This window comes from Hesperophylax consimilis, chromosome 8 (assembly GCF_061612785.1).
Source record: "Hesperophylax consimilis isolate HC1 chromosome 8, BYU_Hcon_1.0, whole genome shotgun sequence".
Lineage (NCBI taxonomy): Eukaryota > Metazoa > Arthropoda > Insecta > Trichoptera > Limnephilidae > Hesperophylax > Hesperophylax consimilis.
The window spans coordinates 3,796,276-3,818,948 of NC_142843.1; the positions used below are offsets into that span (position 1 = coordinate 3,796,276).

Consider the following 22,673-nt stretch of genomic DNA (forward strand, 5'->3'; position numbering starts at 1 on the left):
GTCTTAATATTTTTTCATCCTTGTCCTTTCTTAAATAATACAATTTTATATAAGTCCCATTTGCTGAATACTGAATGTCTTTATTATCTAATTTGTGTCTTCTTGGGAATAATGATTAAGGCGATGTACCACGTCGCGTAATATTTTAAATTGAGCCGCTATCAATAGCAACCCTTACGTAGATGGCGATAAGGTTTAAATTCCTGCTTAACACCATCCGCCTGTTTTGATTTATGCAAGAAAAAACATGGCCAAAAAGTGCCTTTTATTTTATTTTGTGGATGTTCAGGCTTAAATATTTAATTTTTTTCCAATCATTTTATAAATAACTTAATTTGCCACATGGTACAATAAAATCATAACCGAAAATGGGTTCGTAAGTAAGAGATTTTTAACTTTAAAGCAGTTTTCATAGGCCTTTACATTGTTTTTTTTCTGGGCTTATAAAAAGACTTATCTAAAAAATACTTGATTATTTCAAAGGCCAAGATGTATTCTACTCGCAGTATTTAATTAAAGCATCTGAAACATTTCTAGGCGACCAAATTTTCAAACCAAAAATACATGATTTTGCATTACTACGTATGGCATCGCCTTAATGATTAGTTATGGTTTAAATGTTGTTACAATATACTGTCAAATTACACATCTGGTAACTCATCTAATACACATTTTTCTTTATTTTTGAAATATTTTGTGTTTGTACGTAATATTATTTTATGTTTGTGATTACTCTACGTTTGCTTCACTCAAATGTAAATTGTTAACTTCGATACAGGCGTAGTCCTAGTGAGGTTGATTTTTATGAGAAAAAACATGATCTATGTTATAGTAAGATGCAATAAATAAATTCTAAGTATTGATAAGTATCTGGGAAATTATGCTAATACAATTTATTGTTAGGGTTGCCATCCATCCCGATATATTGGTATATTTTGTCACCGTTATCGAGCCCTCTATCTGGATGTTCCGACAAAACCTATAAAGTCCTGACTAAACGTCGTTTACTACCAATCTTCTATCTATATAATTAAAAATGTAAATGTTCGTTTGTTCAAAATTAATCTCCCAAAGTTCTTGCATTGATTGCACCGATTGCATTGAAATTTTGCATTAGAACACGCATATGTTTTTATGTACCTATATTATGTACATGTCACCTGTGAGACGTAAAAACAGCACCATGTGTTGGGCGTAAAAGCAACACACGCTATGGTTTTTATATCTCACAGACAGACAGAAATAGTTAGTATTTCAATAAACGTCCGGGTTGGCGGCATTAGATGAACCTTTTTGACATGAACCTCGACTCAGTTCGCGTGGCACGTTGTTTGTGTTCTCCCCGTCCCGACGACAAGATCTTTAACCAACCTTAATGGCAACCCTATACATATAGTGACAAAGAAATGATTTTTTTTTTGTCATGCATCACAAATCTGACAGTAATTGTAGCCATCGTAGGAAATCTGATAAATAAGTTTTGATGTACATATTATGTAATATCATTATTATCGTAAAAGTGAGAACTGAATTGTCAGTTTTTTATCTTCATATTCATGTTTTTAAATATGTTTGTGGAGTTTATGTAATTATTAAATAAAAATCTTAATGGTGGCTAAATGTTTTTCTATGTACATGTTATTGATGGTACTTCTTGTGTGTGATATATCAAATAAGATTTATTTACTAATATTATTACTCCTTCCACAAGAAGGCAATTGGTCAGCTTAATGTTTTTAGAGATAGATAGTTTACAGCCTTTTCTCTCAGCCTTGTTGGGGGCATAACATACAAGTACCCATAAACGGTGACCGGGTATCTCATCAAAATGACAGTTCAACACACCTACAAAAAGTGTGTTTAATTGTCATTTTGATGAAATATCATGGAACCCCCATAAACGTATGCATATAACGAGGGCTTAATGTCAGACAACATTATCTACAAAAAAATATACAATTAGGTCTTAGAGGAAAGGCTACGCTGTCTTTTTAATATAAAACTTAAATTTGGAATTGAGGTCAAAATACTTTACTCAAAATACTAAGGATTTGAATAGAAACACAACTTGCGAATGTCGTCGGACAACTGACTGGTTGGGCCAGTTGTTTGCGTATTTATTGGGTTTGAATTCAATCATTTCTACACGTGTTAATATGGAGCAATTATTCTTAAATCTAAACATATACCAAGGTCCCACGGTTTGTCGTGCGAGTAATTCATCCTTGAACTGGCGATTTGACACGTGGTTCGAATACAATAATTTCTACACGTGTTAATGTGGAGCAATTATTCTTAAATCTAAACAGAAATATGATAAGCGTCACAGCGCCGAATTAATTACTAAGGTTCCACGGTTTGTCGTGCGAGTAATTCATCCTTGAACTGGCGATATGACACGTGTGCAATGATTAAAAATCTTATCATCGAGACAAGCCTCAAAGGAGTCGGCATCGTAAAATGTGTGACATCAGACAAATATTTATTTTCTTGGTTATTTAATAATTATTTAGGTATATCCATCTGCTGTCCGGTACACATAGCAAATATGTATATGTTCTGATTTTTTTTTTGTTATAAATTATGACATATATGAATTGAATATTAGTATGTACGTTTTGTAGGTAATTTTGTTGTAGATAACTTGGTTTGACATTAAGCCCTCAATATGCAATTGAATATTTTGATGGTTGGAAGTAAATAGGTAATCTCAGTAGGCCATTGCATTTAACTGCTAGAACAGACCACAGACTGACTGCCTTTGTGAACAAACAAAGGAGGCTACCATATAACAATGAACACCATAAAACACTATTTTCTAGGTACTGTTTATATTATGTATGTGTATTTTTGTTTACATTAAGCAAAATAACAAACAATTGGGTATAACGTACACCTCTATGAAACCAAAGGTTCCGACCGCAATTTGAGAAAATTTTATTGAACTTCATGAATTTTTTATTATTTTATGTGAAATGAAAAAAAATGGGGTGATAGTAATGTTTATAATACATTTGTCTAATAAAAGCGAGGTGACAGTAATGTTTATAATACATTTGTCTATTAAAAGTGAGGTGACAGTAATGTTTATAATACATTTGTCTAATAAAAGTGAGGTGACAGTAATGTTTATAATACATTTGTCTAATAAAAGCGAGTTGACAGTAATGTTTATAATACATTGGTCTAATAAAAGTGAGGTAACAGTAATTTTTATAATACATTGGTCTAATAAAAGTGAGGTAACAGTAATGTTTATAATACATTGGTCTAATAAAAGTGAGGTAACAGTAATGTTTATAATACATTGGTCTAATAAAAGCGAGGTGACAGTAATGTTTATAATACATTTGTCTAATAAAAGCGAGGTGACAGTAATGTTTATAATACATTGGTCTAATAAAAGTGAGGTGACAGTAATGTTTATAATACATTTGTCTAATAAAAGCGAGGTGACAGTAATGTTTATAATACATTTGTCTAATAAAAGCGAGGTGACAGTAATGTTTATAATACATTGGTCTAATAAAAGCGAGGTGACAGTAATGTTTATAATACATTGGTCTAATAAAAGCGAGGTAACAGTAATGTTTATAATACATTGGTCTAATAAAAGTGAGGTAACAGTAATGTTTATAATACATTGGTCTAATAAAAGTGAGGTAACAGTAATGTTTATAATACATTGGTCTAATAAAAGTGAGGTAACAGTAATGTTTATAATACATTGGTCTAATAAAAGTGAGGTAACAGTAATGTTTATAATACATTGGTCTAATAAAAGCGAGGTGACAGTAATGTTTATAATACATTTGTCTAATAAAAGTGAGGTGACAGTAATGTTTATAATACATTTGTCTAATAAAAGCGAGGTGACAGTAATGTTTATAATACATTTGTCTAATAAAAGCGAGGTGACAGTAATGTTTATAATACATTGGTCTAATAAAAGCGAGGTGACAGTAATGTTTATAATACATTGGTCTAATAAAAGCGAGGTGACAGTAATGTTTATAATACATTGGTCTAATAAAAGCGAGGTGACAGTAATGTTTATAATACATTTGTCTAATAAAAGCGAGGTGACAGTAATGTTTATAATACATTGGTCTAATAAAAGTGAGGTAACAGTAATTTGTATAATACATTGGTCTAATAAAAGTGAGGTAACAGTAATGTTTATAATACATTGGTCTAATAAAAGTGAGGTAACAGTAATGTTTATAATACATTGGTCTAATAAAAGTGAGGTAACAGCAATGTTTATAATACATTTGTCTAATAAATGTGTTTTTTTTTTGTAATCATTAATTTTAGTTCAGTGTTTAGACGAAAAAAAGTTGAGAAAGTTGAGCAACATAAAAAAAATTTGTATTTAAACAATGATAGGTTTATTTTTAATAATAAAATTTTTAAACATATTTCATCACCTTTCAAAAACAGTTTTTAGTTATCAGATACATTCAGAAATATTCCTTTTATTTAGATTTTATCGCAGAGCGGAAATACTCTGAACTTCTGACAGAAAATGCCAGGGGCCTGAGGGATAAAAAAAAAAAAAAAAAATTGAATTTTTTTTTTTTTTAAATTTTTCACGGACAATTCGAAATGGTGGTCTCTCACCAGGACGATACTGATAAATCTGACGACTCTTAAAAGCAAACTACTTTTTCAATGATTTGTTTGTAATAATTTCAGTTCTGCTTCCTGGTGAGCGTGAGCATCAGCACCCTGTGGCTGGTTGTTTGGTTGGGGGGCTCTCTCCTCGTACACGCCGCTATCTCCGCAGCCCTGCTCGCTCCGCTGGCCCCTTCACTGCACGCGGCCCTAACTGCCGCGCTGCATCAACACGCAGGTTAGACACTAAAAAACAAATTTAACCCTTTCACCCCAGAGGGTATTTTTTAAATAGTAACTTAAAATAATCATAACACAAAAGTAATACAAATAACTGTTTCATGTCAAAAATGCACATTGACAATGTAGTGATAATCTCTAAGGTACAAACAAATAACATTTTAACTAAAATTCATTCATAAATAAAGAAATAATCTAGGATAATAAATCTTTAAAAATTCGCCATACTAGTCGAAAACATTTCCGTCACTACCAGTGTTAATTTGAATGAACATTGAAATTCATTTACAATATTTTGGGAAATGACTGTGATCAGTGTATTGAACTGATGTTATTATTATAGAACACATCTTAATGCGTTAAAATATTTGTAATTCGAGTATAAAATATTGATATCTCACCTTAAATTAAGTAATCAATGACGGCAGAAATTCAATGAAACTCACAATCAGCAGATGTCAAAATATTTATCGTTGTTGTGGAGGGAATAAGAATTTCAACCGAACGGAAAAAATAGACACCACAGAAAAGACTACAAACTATAAGAAAACGAAAACATGGCTTTTCTAAATCGCTACAGTTAAGGTAAAAAAATTCACAAAGTTCATGTTAATTTGAATTAACACTGGGGATGAAAGGGTTAATAAGACAAACGTTTTATAATAGTTATTGTCTTCTTTTTTCCTTTATATGAAAATATTTATAAAAAAATAATTTTGATAAATACAGGGATTTCCAATAAGAGGTGTTATTTTGATATTTTTCCTATAAAAGATCAATGGTTTCGTTGCTTGTGTGGCACGTAGCGCCGTCTTGTTGAAAGTAAACGTTGTCCAGATCAATACTATAAAATTCCGGCCATAAAAAATCATTAATCATCTCTCGATAGCGCATCCATTCACCGTAACTGTTGCTCCAGCCTCATTTTCGAAAAAGTAAGGTCAAATGACTCCGCCGGACCATAAACCGCACCAAACAGTCACACGTTGAGGATAGAGAGGCTTTTCAACAATTACTCTTGGGTTTTCCGAGCCCCAGATGCGACAATTTTACTTGTTGACGAAGCTACCGAGGTGGAAATGGGCCTCATCACTCAAGATGATTTGCATTTGATTCACTCAAGTGAATTTTAATAATTTCAATGCGTTGTTGAAGCGTGTATCGTTCCATTTTTATTAATGGCGTAGTTTCTACTTGTCAAATGTCAAAAATGACAGTTTCAAAAGTAACATCAACCTAAATAGCGGGCTATTCAAAATAACACCTCTTATTGGAAAACCCTATACATTTCAAATGCGTTTTTTGCAAATTTTTCCGGAGCGTCTATAGTAAACTTCTGTGTGCAAATTGAAAGTGTGGCGTTCTCTGTTTCATAAATCATACATCTCACCGTAATACAAAATGAGAGCTTGAATTTTATGAGTCTGTGCTGGGAGAAATATCTCCCAAAAAGACTCTACAGGTGTTTGACGTCTTCGAGAAATATCTCCCAAAATTGCTTTATGAGCGGGAGCACACAGAGAGCGGTCAGAGTTCTGTGTTCTAGTGACCGTTGACCGCTCAAGAGTTCCAAAGCACACAAACGGAGTTCAAATTCTCGCGTTCTAGTTTCGTTTGGGTCTTTGCATATTTATTTATTTATTTATTTATTTACGGACAAATAGTCCATTAACAACATATTAATTACACGAATAAGTTTTATAAACAGAGATGACAGTGAAAGGAGAGCATATATAAATGAGGAGCGAAGACAATAACAATGACAATAATAATATAAAAGTAAGAATGGGAGATAATAATAAGTCAAAGCATGAAGATGGTTCAAAGGGCATTAGAAATTAGACATTGCGTATTGACTGTCGAAAGTCATTTAGGCATATACCACAAAATTCAATGCTTTGACTTGACAGTGAGTTGACAAGTCTCGACATTCTGGACAAAGGAGAATGGTATCCATAATTGGTAGAATGTTGATTGACGAACAGCAATTCATTATTTCGGAGTCTACGGGAAGGGATGTTGAATTGGATAAGTTGCAACAAAGCAGGTGAGTCTGTAATACCATTGATAATCTTAAATATGCAAATCAGATCAGTGTCCCTTCTACGTTTCTCCAAAGAAGAAATGTTTAAAGTTTGTTCAACTTCATCATATGAGTACTCTCCTCTTTCAAGACCCAACCTCCAAGCGATTCCTCGTAGGAAGCGATGTTGTACGGATTCTATGTGACAGATGTGGACAGCATAGAAAGGAGACCAAATAACACTAGCGTATTCAAGGTGAGGGCGAACTAACGAGCAGTAAAGAGTTTTAAGGGTACTTATATGTTTAAAGTCAGAGGTTATTCTATGAACGAAGCCGAGTAGTTTAAGTGATTTGTTAACAATGTTGTTAATGTGCTCACGGAAAGAAAGTTTGCAGTCTAGGGTGACCCCAAGATCCTTGATAGATGTTACAGTAGATAAACAAACATTGTTTAATTTATAATCAAACTGAATAGGTTTTTTGGTTCTATAAAAGGACAAAATTTTACATTTATCAACATTAAGTTCCATGCAGTTTATTTTGCACCAATTATTAAACGAGTCAATATCACGTTGAAAATGTAAGCAGTCAAGGTAGGATTTAATTATCTGAAGAATCTTATTATCATCCGCAAAAAGCCAGAAGCGTGTATGAGAAAAAACTTTGGTGATATCGTTAATAAAAAGGTTGAAGAGAAGCGGGGCCAAATGAGCTCCTTGGGGAACGCCGGACGTTACGTCAATGTTAAAGGATTCAAAGTTGTTTATTTTAACCCTTTGTTTTCTATCGCTCAAGTAAGAGCGAAAGAATGATAACAACGGGTTTCTAATGCCTATAGCATAAAGTTTGGCCATGAGAATCGAGTGATTTACTTTATCAAAGGCTTTGGAGAAATCAGTATAGAGTACGTCAACCTGAGTGTTATATGCAACATGTCACTAGAAAGTTCATCATCCGATGAAGAATTATTGCTCTTGTGGAGCTTAGCAGCTTCTAAAAAGAAAAGGAAGTATTGGGTGCACCCAATCAACACAACGCGAGAAGAACAAGGCGAATTTACTAGTATTTTTAGGATTTACTTAAAGATGAACAACGATTCTATATTTATTTTCAAATGTCGATTAATAGTTTTAATGAATTGTATAACATCATACAACCTGATATCGAAAAACAAAATACTAAATGGAGGAACTGTGTTTCATCAAAAGAAAGGCTGGCTGTATTTTTAAGGTATGTATTTATTTATTAAGGATAAGAAAAGACATTAGAATATTTAGAAATAATAACAAAATATATAAATAAATAATTTACATCACTTAAATCGTATAATAAACTTTCCCTAACCAATTCAATTAACTTTTCCGTGTTTGTAACCTCAGACATCGCGGCGTTCTGGCGTTCTCTGCCTCGGCGGGAAAAAGAACTCTTAGAACGCGACGTTCCGTTTTGACCGCCGCGGTCTGACTGCCCGCTGTGTGCGTTGTTGTTATAGTATCAGTACATTCTAATGAACGCGGAACTCCTGACCGCTCTCTGTGTGCTCCCGCTCTATAGGTTTACCTAATCTCACTAACTTTATCTTAAGTTGCTCACTTTGTTTTGTTATTTAGCACCTTGAATCACCTGCTGCTCTTCTGTTCAAAACGGCAATTAATTTATAAAGAGTAACATATTATATGCTATCAGATATCATCAGCGTACTATTTCAGGTTGATGACTTCAAAATGCAATATCTGAATATTATAAATGAATTTGAAACCACTGTTGGGTGTGCGTTTGATCATAATATGTATTAATACAGTAAGAGTATAATTTATGTTTACAAATAATACTTATTATGAATGAATTAAAGGGAGTATAATTTATATGACATGTTGTACTTCCCTATTTAATAATAATAATAAGAAGTTGTAATGAATAAACAATTATTATCTGTGTGACGTAGTGTGATATGAGAAGACCAATGACCTAGTTGCCAATTGTGATTAGATAGAAGAAGTGGGATGGGAATTGTCCTTGATTATATCTCTCCAGCACAGCGTCAGGCGGTACAGAATTTCTTATCATTTTGAGTGTAAATTAAATCTTTCGAAGACCCAAATATTTTTTATCTTATGCAAAATAGCGTGTTATTTGATCTTTGGGGTAAAAAACCATACCGTACTTGAGTCGTGTAATTTCTATACCCGCTATATCAACTTTCATTGATTTGGAGAAAACCGCAAAAAACTGTCACATCTCTAGCGTACATAAGTAATTGCATTACAATTTTTTTTATAATGAATTGGAGTAATTAAATTTCGAAAAGCATTTATTTTTCTATATATGTCTAGCAATAATTAAGTAATTTCGATAAATAAAATGGATAAAGCGGATTTTGATACTCACTTCATATATATATTCGTGATATAGAGGCTTTTGAAAGTCAACTGAGCTGACATGGCGGGTTTAGAAACACACGCGTAGATCATTTTAACATACGAGCGTGGCGTCAGAGCGGCGGCCATATTTTATTTTGGCAAAATAACTACTTGTGATTGGTTGAATCCGATATAGCGTGTTTTGATAGTAACTTTCTGAATGATATAGCGGATTTGGTTTCTCACTCGCAGTTTTAACATGGTTTTTGGTTGTGATAAGGAGGGTTTTGAAACTCAATTTTAGGCTCCTCTTGTTGCTCGCAAAACAACAAGAACAAGATGTCATACTCAGATCATTTTGTCAAAAAATCGGATATAGCGGGTATAGAAATTATAGGATTCACTTCCTTCTCAGGATAGATATTATATGATGATGGACACTGCAAGACTGTCCAAAACATTGACTTAAGATGGAGGAGGTGAGCTATATGCTACAATACGCTTTATTATCCAAAAGTATAATTTTGTTTCATTGCCAATATTTGTTAAATGTTTTAGAGGCTGACCATTTGGTTGTACCCAAGCTTAATCAGGACTGCATAAAAATATTATCCTTGGTCGGGAAAGAGAAACAGAAATCGTTTGAAAACGAAAAGGACTGGATATCTAAAGGGAACTGCTGGTTTCGGAAGAGTCAGAACTACCAAGAATCAGCGAAACTGGTGACTTTTGAGGGAAGCCTATGTCCAAAGCTGAACGCCAGAGGGCTTATGGAGAAGAAGAAAGTATAACATTTACTAACCCCATTTTACAGCCCTTTTGATGCTTGAGTACAAGCAAAACATGGCCGGTGTCTTAAAGATTAGTATGTATGTTAACACATTTCTGGGGGGTTAATTTTTGCATAGACTCCGTCTGAATATGAATCTGTCTCCGGGTGAATTTCTTTAATTTGTTATAAATCGCTATATCTTCGAAAATAATTAAAATATTAAAGTAAAAATTTCTACGTAGTAACTCAGCTATTATGGTCCGCCGATCTGTATTTGCCCATACCTCCTTTCCTTAAATACGCCCGACATCTCTCACTCGCTTACACTTAGGAGTTGAGTGGGTGCGGAATAGAGATAGAGATTCGAATCGGGTTTCGCGGTCATAAAGACCCTCATTTCAGGAATTGAATTATTACAATAACAAATAATATACTATCCTTTTGTTGAAATACCGATGTAAACGAAAGACACGAAGATAAATATATATAAAAAGAAGACTTGCATTACGATTCGATAATTTGTACATATAGTTGGGACCTTTACAAAGAGATTGGTATATAATATTCATAAAAAAACCTTAAATAATTCCGTCTTTTCTGCCATTGAAATGAGGCCGGCGTTAAGCATCAATCGACCAAACGGTTAGAACTACCTTTCCCGGCCAAAGTGTGTTAATAATGGTGGTAAAATGAAACTACTATTTAATATTTTGCAATGTCGTTACCACAAAGTATTTACTGTCTCTGGTAGTAAATTATGCTTGCACATATGTAAATATGTGATGATTTCCACCAAACTAGTAAGGGTAATGAAATCGACAAAAACTGAAGATCCTGTGCAGAAAAGTAAAGTTCACTACGGTTCGCAGCGCAGCCGTTGTGGGACTTTTCTGTGCAGGGTGTTCGGTTTTTGTTGATTCATAACCCTTACTGACCAATGGGATGGGGGACTCAGTTTCAAAGTGATTATTATTTTTTTGGTAAACTAATGTTTAAGACAAGATTTTTTATGCATAGCACAAAGGGTAACAATTATTTTATAAGCAATAATTATTAGCCTGAAACACTCATCCACATTGAAAAATCTCCTGATATAAGATACATGACGCCAACGGGACATGAACCCGTGTCCTTTCGATTTCCGGTCGACAGCTCTGACCACTGAGCTATGGCGGCTTATCTCTTATCCGCGAAATAATTCAATATATACTAGTGTTCAGAGATGTGCTTTATTTCAAATAAATCCATTTCAAATGGAAATGCAAAATGGGTATTTTCCGTTTTGCATTTTAAATGCTTTTCTAAAAACCATTTTGCATTTTGAATTTTAAATGCTTTTCTCAATGCATTTTCCATTTTAAATGCTTTTTTGCAACATTCTTTCTACTATCTCCACTAATATTTTTTTCATAAGCCCCAAATACACTGGTCAACACATTTTTTGTCCCTTTAACGAAAGTAGCCAAATCTGACAGGAAATTTCACACTGATTTCAGATATGTGATTAGTTTTTTTCTATCACGTCAGGTTTTTATGGGTTTTAAGTTTTACTAAAATGTGTATTAATTCATTTTTATTCGTGAGTTATCATTGATTTTTTGATTTTTGACTATCCATTCCATTTGGTCATGCTGCAAACATGAAAGAGAACTATGAGAACATGAAGCTGCTGTTAACAAAAAATAAATTCGTAAAATACGAATGGAAAATATGTGGTGATCTAAAAATAATAGGGCTCCTACTAGGACTGCAAGCGGGATACACAAAGTATTGTTGTTTTCTGTGTGAGTGGGACAGCAGAGACAGGATAAACCATTATGCCAAGAAGGACTGGTCTACTAGAAAGCACCTTAAACCTGGCACGAAGAATTTTCAACATGCTCCCTTACTAAAATCTAAAGATATCTTACTTACACCCTTACACGTTAAATTGGGATTGATGAAATTTTTTCAAAAGGCTTCTCTTAGGATGGAAATGGCATGATTTACTTAAAGCAAAAGTTTCCTAAGGTCAGCGACGCAAAAATTAAAGAAGGAATATTTGTGGGACCACAAATAAGGGAGGTCTTGACTGATCCGAATTTTATAACAGTGTTGAGACCAGTTGAGCTAGCCGCTTGGTCAGCCTTCAAGAATGTTGTCGAGAACTTTCTTGGAAGTCATAAAAGTGAAGACTATATCAGCATTGTGTCTGAAATGCTCATAGTCTATAAAAATATGGGATGTAACATGTCACTAAAAATACACTTCATTCACTCTCATTTAAATTTTTTCCCTGAAAATATGGGAGATGTCAGTGACGAGCACGGCGAACGATTTCACCAGGACATTGCGGATATGGAAAAGTGATATCAAGGAAAGTGGAGTCCATCTATGCTAGCAGACTATTGCTGGACCCTGCAGAAAGACTCTCAAAATACTCACAAGCGCAAATCAGGAGCAAAATTAATTAAATTAGTTTTTAAATTTTGTTAAGTAAGTACCCGTCATACTATGGAAGAATTATGTAAAAATACTTTGTTGAATAATAAAAAAACCTGACCTATTAAAAAAAAAAATTGTTTCATTTCGTGTTTATGGATACTAAATACACATAAAAAAAATTAGCTATGCTTAAGGGACAGCACTTAAAAAAATAAATGTCTACCAGTGATATCAGTCGGTCCTCAACCTCGCTATGAGAGATAATTTACATTTGTCAAGTTGCTCCCTGGTAGGAGCCCTGGCAATTTATTGATACCATTACAAACTTGCTTAGTTAATTAACTGCTAAGTTTCTATGTTTTTACGTTGGCAACATTAGTCCCGCGCAATTTTTTTGTGGTTTCATAATCTGTAGTCGTGGTGTTTTTGGATTTACCATCATGTAATATGTTTGTTCTACATTGATATTAAATGACAAAATTGTTTAAAAATTCTATAATTATTTTATTGTTTGACTTGAGAAACCATTTTGCATTTTGAAAATAGGTATTTTGCATTTTAAATGCTTTTCTAAAAACCATTTTGCATTTTCAAATGGAAAAATTTTGACCCATTTCCATTTTGCATTTCAAATGGTTTTGGGTACCCATTTTGCACATCTCTGCTAGTGTTTCATTCAACAATTACTGCTTGTTACATTTTTTTCACCTGAAACAACCAACTTTATTTTATATGAGAAAGGCATTGTAAGTGCTAACTCTCTCACTAGATGGCGTCGAGACAAATTGTCTACATTTATTGGTGAAGATACTTGAACTTGTCAAATATTGATTATTTCAGGAGATTTTTCAATGTGGATGAGTGTTTCAGGCTAATAATTATTGCTTATAAAAATGATTATTATTATTTTTTTTTTACATTAACCCACACAGGAGGCCCTGAGGAAAATAATTTCCCTCGGGGCCTCTATCATGTTAAGGAAAAGAATGAGAGGAAGTTCTGTGAAGGAAAAGGGTATGAGGGGTGGGTAGGAATCTAGGGATCAGTGTGTCCATTAGTGTCGGGCATATGAATATATCCCTTCCACTGCGTCGCAAGGCCTGGCGGGCTGGCGCATCCTGAACTCGCCTCACCAGATGAACTCGGACACCCCTGCTAAGTCACCAAACGTAGCAAACCACTTGGGGTGACCTATGGCGGAGGTGTTTGTCATCCAATAAATGGTTCCCGGGGCGGCGGCACCCGAACCCTCCTCTCAAATTAAAGATTTTGATATTACATTATATTTTATTGTTGGTTTTTATGGCGTGTCTAACTGCTTATGAATCATTTGATAAAAGTTTAAAAAATCTTTGTGAAAAGTAATTTCGATCAAATCCTGCCGATCTTCTTGAGATACCATTTGTCTTTTAGACGATCATAGATGTATGTTTTACGATAAAATCATGGATTAAGAGATAATAGTATTTTTACATTAGAATATTACTGAGCTGTTTTCTGCTTACAATTTTTACTTAATTAAATGTATATAATAGAAATACACAATCATAAAAAATACTAATTCTAGTCGTTTGTTTGTTGAAAACAACTAAAATTAGTATTTTTGAAAATTTAATACTATAATTAGTATCACATTTTTTTTATCACAAATACTAATTTTAGTTGTTTGTGATGATTATATAAATTAAATGTATATAATTATATAAATGTATATAATTAAATTATATACATTTATAAACTATAATAGTATATAATTTATAATTATATACATTTAATTTATATAATCTTCACAAACAACTAAAATTAGTATTTTTGATGATTATATACATTTATAAAAATTAAATGTATATAATAGAAATACACAATCAAAAAAACTAATTTTAGTTGTTTGTGCGTCTTGCAAAACTCTGGTTCAATAAACTCAAATTTGCTTTGAATTTAAGTGGTTTAATTGTGTGAAGAATTCAGACAAGCCATAAAGTACCTACCTACAATATAATATTTTTAGCTGAAAATTATTTTAATTTTATTTTCAAAATTGAAACTGATTTGTCAAAATTTCATACTATCCTGTGATTTTTCACTGGCTAGTTAAAATACTAATTTCTGAACAAAATCTTCTTGAATGTTTTTATTGAGATATGTTTAAAATTTGAAACCTTTTGTTTACCTTTTAACCAACTAGCCTAACCTAACCTAATCCACATCCGGTTGTGTTTGCAATGTTAACATAGTGTAATGGTAATCTTGTATTGTGTTGCAGTGGAATCTGATGGAGAGATGGAAGGCTTCCTGCCGGAGATGTCCCCACTGGCCCTCCACGAGCTGCACCAGGCCGGGGAGCAGCCGCTGCAGCTGCCCTCGCTCTCCTCCGACCTCTCCCTCCCCACAGGTACTACTACTACCACCTACTGCACCCTCCTAACCAATCAGTTCAAAAACCAAAACTAGCCAAACCAAAAGTTTTCTTTTTTTTTTCGGTCCCTACGAAACTAAAATAATACAAAAAATTTCCTTATTTGCAACCCTCATAACTTTTTCCCACATAAGTAATCATCATCTTCATCATCGGCTCTACAACCCTCGGGGAGTCTTGGCCGTTTTCAAGAAAACCTCCCTCTGCCGTCTACTGACATCTCGCTGTTTCCTTATTTATTTATTTATATTATATGCCCATACGGGCTTTTACAAACATGTCATATACACAATAATTTAGTGGAACAGTAATCATGACGTATACACCATTTAAATTATATGGAACCCATGCAAATAATATTATTATGCTTATTATAGCCTTCTTGTAACTGTATTCCATACACATCCACTATTGTGCTTATGCTTAAGCCTGCTGTATTCACCTCCACATCATCCAGTCAGTTTAGGCTTCCTAGCACCCCTTCAAATCTATTAAATAAGAGCCCCTTCAGTGGTCCTTTTCTTTCATTCTTGCTATGAGTCCTGTGTAAAGACTTGGTCACACGGAGCGATTACAACGCTGCTTCCTTGCCGCGGCGAGTAATCGCCACTTGATGTAACCGCTATGAGACAGTCACCCGTAGCAAATAAAACAGCAAAGGTAGTAGTGATTGAAATATCCTACATGAAAAAAATAGGAAAAGTTCAGATTAGACTATGTGCAACCCCAACTGCCAAATTGCGCACTTATCACAATCATCATCACAAACAGAATGTGTTCTAATCGAATCGCGCAAGTGTTTAAACGCTGTTCATTAAGTTATTTGCAGCGAACACCCTGTCATACAAAGCGATTTCGACGTTACTATTCAAATATCATTGTAATCGCTGACCGAGTATGACTGAGGCTTAATTATTAATATTAATTGATGATAAAAAATTATTATTGTTATAAACCCTCAAAATAAGTATCTTTCTTCAATCCTTTGAAAACTTTATAAGTTTATATGTTATTTTTTCTTCAGTATTATGTACTATTAATAATAAAATTAGTTATAAGTATATACACTGTAAACTAAAGTTCTTATCTGACAAATAAAAGTCAAATAAACACACTTATCTACGACGTATTAAAAATAAGTGCACTTATAAATACGTCTATGTAAGTTTCTACTAGAAATATTTCAGATACATAATATAAACATTCGATAAAATCCCTTTAACCAAATATTACCCTATAAAAACCAATCAAACGTTTCAAAATGCAGTTTGGATAACCTAGTTGTAGGAATGTGTTTTATTTTCATAGACATAAGAAACCATAGACATGCCGATAAGGGTGAGGGGAACAAACCAAGTTTTTATTTTTTTATTATTGTATGACAGATTATTCATCAAATTAAAATAAAATCTTCTCATTCTGGACACTCTTTAACATCTGGGAAGATTATAATACATCCACTGTTTCAGAAATCTCAATCAACACCACCAACATTGTGTCATGCTAAGTTGTGCTAGAACTTAGCATGACACAATGTTCTGTTCTGCTGTGTGGTATCTTGACCAAGTCGTGGCGACGACTACGGCTGAAGTTTTCAGGCACGTATAAGCCATAGCATTCCAAGAGGAATGGGTTATCAATAGAGTTATGAATTATATTAAAACTTAAAGTTGCGAGGAGCGGAGAGGCGGCGTAGGCATCACTCTTTCAATGACTGGTCAATAAATGAATCCGACAGTTTACCGGCAACTCGCATTGTACTGTCACTTTTAAGTCTTCAACAATAAAATCGGCTTACGAATTACTAGTCCTTTTTAATATGGCGTTAGCAGCAGTATTAAACGTTATTGCAAATTCCAAATCCCGCGAAAAAGTTCTGCTTGTTTCCGTAATCAAATATTTTACTACAGTTAGACACTTTTACAATTTAGTTATCATTTACTCACCGCATTAACGAACATGTGCACGTGTAAAATATATTTAAGGTTGTCTAACAATAGCTCTTATCATAGAAATAATACAATCATCTCTTTTAATTTTAATTAATTTATATTAGTTATTTCACAAATAAATAATTTAATTAGAATAATTCTTAGCAGGTACATTATTATTTGGGCCTAATTGTAGTAGATACTTTCAGTATCCGATGGTTGCTTGAAATGGCTTTAGTCGTATTTAGTGACCAGATCTGCTTAGCCAGGTACTTGTCACCACTAACTCCAGTCACACAACATAGCCGGGAGTGGGGATGCCATAGTTCGCAACCCCCTAAACATATTAATTTGTGTGAATTATTTCACACATAATTTAATTTAAATTTAATACATAAACATCTAAGATCTTACTTAGCCAAGAATAAATTGTTATCTTTAATTAGACTTTTGAAGAAAGTTATGTTTCTTAATGGTTATACTAATTTTACCGTGAATAAATAAATAAATAACTTATTATTTTTAAGCAGTAATTATTTGCCTGAAACACCTATATAATTATTATTGTTTAAAAATAATGCGTTATCCTTTGTGGTATGCATAAAAAAACCTTGTCTCTTAAACATTAATTTATCATTAAAAATGAAAAAGTTTTACCTTACAATAAAACTTATATTATGTACTTAGCTTTATTTAAAACCTATAAAGTGAGATAAACATTACCATTTTGCAGCCAAATCGACGTTTCTTACCAAGTTCGTGTGTAATTCTTAGTTTAAATCTCCCGCCAATGTCACCTGCTAGTTCCTAATGCATCCTTCAGGCGGCGCCAGTAGTGGGGACGCCACCAATGATGCTATAATTTCATGTTTCATTAGATCTCATCAGGCAGCCCTTGCCTAGGTTTTAAATAAAGCTAAGTACATAATATAAGTTTTATTGTAAGGTAAAACTTTTTCATTATGTAGCATAGGCTTTATTTAAAACCTATAAAGTGAGATATTGTTTGTTATCGCCTGGTGACATTATGCTAATGTGAATCAAATATAATATTTAAATTTATTTGCTAAAAAGAAAATAGGGGCAAGATTTCCAGAAATCAGCTAACCAGTTACAGAGGTTGAAAAAGGTCAGCAACAGATGGGTCGGTGTTGACTCGGCCAGCCGATTCTGCAATTTCCCTTCTATAGAACCTGGCAAAGGTATTGGGACTTCTCCAGTTACCACGTGACAGTATATCGTCCAGCTTATAATTCTGCAGCCAGTTCAGAGATGCCACTGCTGAACGGATGCTGCCAGGTGGATCCTCTACACCAGCATCCCTGAGGACTGTCCTAATCCAACCTGCAATTACTGCCCTGGAGGCCGCTTTCACTGTCCCACAAGTTGTAATAAATAGGCTAGGTAGTATCGCCTGCGCTCTCCGTACCTTTGACAGTTCTATGACCTTTTCCGTCCAATAGACAGGGTCTATGTTCCTAGACTCCGAGCGAGCCAGTCTCCACCCTGATTGTTGCCAGTCTGCCGAATCTGTCTTGCCACCAAACACTGGCCAAATGGAGATGCCTTCACTGTCCACTGACAATCTTTCAGCTGTGCAATGGAGCAATGTGAGATCGTGGACTCGGCGCCCTGATGCCAAAAGCAGGATGGTGGCTGCTCTCCTTGATGCTTCAAAGAGAGTAATATGTTGAGGCAAATTCTTCTCCAGCCATGATGATACAATCCTCGGGTCCCAAATGGGGGGTTTTGAAGGCCTTAATCTAGCTAAAGATATCCCTTTTAATATCTTCTTCACTATCGGATTGGAGCTCAGCTCTCTATTGTCTTCGGGAGAGCCTAAGGTACACACCACTGACTTGTGAACTAAAATGGTACTCAGCGATAGCTTTTCTCTGATGTGTAGATCGGCTAGGAACCTGGCTAAGTCTTCAGCTTTGGGACGCGTGGCATCGAGCTGATTCTCTGACGCCCAGCGCTGCCACCTCCGCCATGCCGGAGCATAAGTGCGAAGGGTGGAACATCTCCACCCGGATCTAAGAAGTTCCTTCTGCTGACTTGACCATCTTGTTAGGTTTTTGTCCCACCCCCACAAAGCCAAATGTCCAGAGTGAAGGACTCTACTCTCTTGAGGAGGGGGGTTGTTGGTCCTGGTGTCTATCAGTGCTTCTCCTAGATTGTGAATCGTAAGAGGTGGACCCAAGGCCCGACACTTCAGATCCGCTCTCCAAAATGCCCTTTCCCAACGAGGAGCCACTACCAGGTATAATCCCCTTGCCCTGTTCAGGTGGCAAAGAACCCTCGGCATGAGGCACGGGGGAGGGAAGATCCAAGCCAGCTGATAGTCCCAGTCCCTGCTCCAAGCATTGTGGTAGTCTGCCTTGTCGTCCTGAAAATCAAGAGAAACATACCTTTGAACCACATGCGCTGTCCTAGAGCCAAATAGGTCTATCTCGGGTCGTCCCCATTTTCTGAATGCTACCTCTGTGAAAGAGGGTAGCAAGTGCCATTCGGGTACAGCACGATGACGAGATAGACAGTCCGCTACTTCATTGAAACGACCGGGTAAGTATTGTGCTGTCATGGAGACACAGTGTTTATCCAAAACATCTAGCACTAGTCGAGTACAGCTCAGGAGTTGAGTTGACCTGGTACCACCCTCCTTGCGGAGATAAGATACGACAGACCTGTTATCCGACTGGATCAGAAGACCCGAGCCAGATAGCTCAAGCGCGTGAGGAGACAAGGCAGCCAACACGGCGAGCATCTCCTTTACATTGGAGTGAAGATTCAGCTGGTCATCAGCCCACACACCGCTGAGAAGCTTTTCGTCCAGCTGGGCACCCCAACCCTGATCAGAGGCATCGGTTGTCAAGTAATGCTCAAACAGCGGCAGATGTATAGGTGACGTCAGGGTGAGCGATCGAACCCACCATCTCAATTCCCGAGCGGTAGCTGCCGGAATTGGTGATGACTCCCAAGGGTGGTAGTGTCTGAGTCCTAAGCACCCTTTCTGTATGTACCGGCTGTTGAGTCTGCCTCTTGGAACTGCAAAACTAGCAAAGTTTAAAGAGCCCAAGAGGCTGCGCCCCTTATCTAGTGACCACCTACCCGTCTGAATAAAACCCTTTAACAAATAAGATAGGGCTGAAACCTTGTTCTGAGGGAGAGACTTTTCATTAGTTAGAGTATTCCAGCTGATACCAAGAAATTGAACTTGTTGTGATGGTTCTAATATTGACTTATCAAATTGTATATGCCATCCCAAGCCTTGCAAAAACTCCACCATTTCAATAGACTGGTGTTTTAAAGTAGGCAGGCATTGGTTTACTAATAAAAAATCATCCAGATACACTAGAATTCTCATCCCTCTCTTCCGCAGTTCCTGCGCTACCCAGTTAGTGAAGGTTGCGAATGCCTTAGGTGCGGTGGCCAAGCCAAAGGGGAGGGATGTCATCTGCAAGAGTTCATTCCTATAGATAAGTCTAAGGAAACATCTATGCTGCTCACTCACAGGTACATGAAAGTAAGCATGTGTGAGGTCCACTTTAACCATCCAGTCATTCGGTTGTAGAAAAGTAGGAACTCGATAAACATTTACCAGACGAAATTTACTGACAGTCAGAAAATTGTTTAAATACTTTAAGTTAAAGACCGGCCTCTTTGAGCCATCTGATTTGGGGACCAGAAACATGTTAGAAATAAATGAGGGAGTGGCAGGTGCCGACTCTAAAACCTTAAGGGCTTTGAGTTTTTCTATTTGTTCTGTCATTGCCACAGAAGTCTTAGTGGCGAAAGGGGAGTTAAATAAATCAATATTATTATTTAGTGGAGGTTTTGATGAAAATGGAATTCGGTAGCCATCTAACATCTTAAGGATGATAGTAGGGGCACCAAGGTTCCACCACCTACCGGCGAATGAGCGCAACTGACCTCCTTGAAAAGAGGGCCCGCTGTTAAAACCTCTTACGGTCTGGCTTCCCTGCTCTTTCCTTGGGCCGGAACCTACCTCGGGGAGGGAAAGCTTTAGCGGCCCTACGGGCTGGTTCTGGACCTCGACTCTCAGGGTGCTCCCTTCTCGCGATGGTTCTCCCCTGCTGTACTCTAGGACGAAAGGGCTGCGAGTTCTGCACAGTCGCAGGTTTAACGGGAGGAACTGGTCGCGACGTGCTAGGCTGAGGAGCGAGGCACTTCTTCACTCCCCCCAACTTATCCAGCTGGGCCGACAGGAGGTTCGGGTCAAAGAGATATTCCGATGTGGGCGGAATCTTCCGTAAGGCATCTCGGACGTATCCGTCGCTGATGCCTCGCAATGCCCCCTCTCGTCGATACTCAATGTGGCTAGCCCGTTTTCCGCAGACCATCTGCATGATGTCTTTGGACACCTTCTGGGACTCAGACCCCGCCGCGAAGAGAGACTGCACCTTCTCGAAAAGAGTGGAAGTGCTCAGCTTCGTGCCCGGTTCCGCACTCCAGTTGACCAGCTATAAAACATAATTCCCCACAAAAAAAAATTCAAAATGAGTGCTCCCCACAAAATATTTGAAATCCATGGGGGGGGGGGTTGTGTTATGGAACTACGCTGAGAAAAAATTCCGCCGCACCCATGGGGGGGGGGGGTGGCTACAAGATTCCATTTCGGACGCAAAAATATTATATCAAAAACCGGTGTATTTTTGTTTAAAAAGTAAGTTCAACAGGTTGGATTTTTTCGTCGCTGATTCTCGTTCTGAGTAGCCTAAATAGCGATAAATCGCCTTCGTTGGCAACACTGGTGACCGCGCGCAAGCTGCATTGTTTGTTTTACCGCGGGCCCGCGACACTTTTTCAAATTGGCGGATTGGCGGGTTTTTTGAAAATGGTTCACGCGGGCCACTTATAATTCGGGCCTGGGGTTGGGCAGCCTTGCTATAAGCTATACCCTTTGTACTCTGTCTTTTTGTGCAATAATTTTTTTTTTAATATTGAATTTTTATGAAATTGCACAATGAAAGGGCACATCTCTGATTTTCTAGGAATATATTTGTATTTTTGTATCGCTATGCAACCCCATGTGATAGTATTAGTCGGCTCAGTTAAAAACACATCCAGATCCTGCGCAGAAAAGTCTCACAATGGACTGCTCTACAAACTGTTAACTCACTTTACTTTTCTGTGCAATGTCTGGTTACTTCATTGTACAAAATGATGTCGTACTTTATTCAAGATGTACTGAAATCCTCCTGTTGCCAAAATGTTTATCCTGTGGTTTGCCTCTGGCTTTTCGAATTTATACTCGGATGTTGGCTTGTGGCATGTCTACTGTTTTTTTTTATCTATATTGTTTATATTATTGCCAGCTGCCCAGATGTTGTTAACCTCTCAGACATAGAATTTTATTTATTATGTGTCCCTTTGAGAACTCTCAGGATATGATAATTTTTGTGTTATTTACGAGTTTTACTAAAATCTTCATAACTCACGTTTTGGGAAACGTAGCCTCATTCTAAAAAATGTTTTGGAAAGATTATGAAATCCACTATCGCATTGTGTTGTTATACGTAAATATTTGCGTTTCTAAATATACATTTTATGAAAACGTCAAAAATATGTAAAAATCGCTTACCATTATTTCAAAGCCTTGAAAAATGTACTTTTTTCTGAGTAGCATAAAGGAATAACACTTTATATATTGAAGAAATATGTTTAAAAACTATTAGTCACCTCAAAATATTAACCGTCCAAACTAAAATATTTTTAATAAATTATTTAGAAATGCAATAAATTATTAACGAACATCTTGACAGTTTCAATCGGCTTAGATAATGCACCTCTACGTTCCATAGATATTCTTGAATACAGACGCGTAGCGTTATTCATTATCGATACTCTGTTTTTTAAATCATGGC

General features: G+C 35.9%; 2 protein-coding genes across 2 annotated transcripts in view; one reads left to right on the forward strand and one right to left on the reverse strand.

The window, feature by feature from the left end:
* LOC149421423 (uncharacterized) overlaps positions 1 to 22,673 on the forward strand; it is a 51,748-nt gene that overhangs the window by 24,457 nt on the left and 4,618 nt on the right. The window contains exons 3-4 of the mRNA XM_089634763.1: positions 4,699 to 4,855; positions 14,702 to 14,830. Coding sequence (XP_089490889.1) covers positions 4,699 to 4,855; positions 14,702 to 14,830 — 286 coding nt within the window. The remainder of the gene's footprint in view (positions 1 to 4,698; positions 4,856 to 14,701; positions 14,831 to 22,673) is intronic.
* Positions 18,798 to 22,081, reverse strand: LOC149421424 (uncharacterized). Its single transcript, XM_089634679.1, has 3 exons — positions 22,061 to 22,081; positions 20,795 to 21,269; positions 18,798 to 19,174 (listed from the first exon to the last, which is right to left on the reverse strand). Exons 1-3 carry the CDS (start codon positions 22,079 to 22,081, stop codon positions 18,906 to 18,908), a joined length of 765 nt encoding a protein of 254 aa, XP_089490805.1. The 3' UTR covers positions 18,798 to 18,905.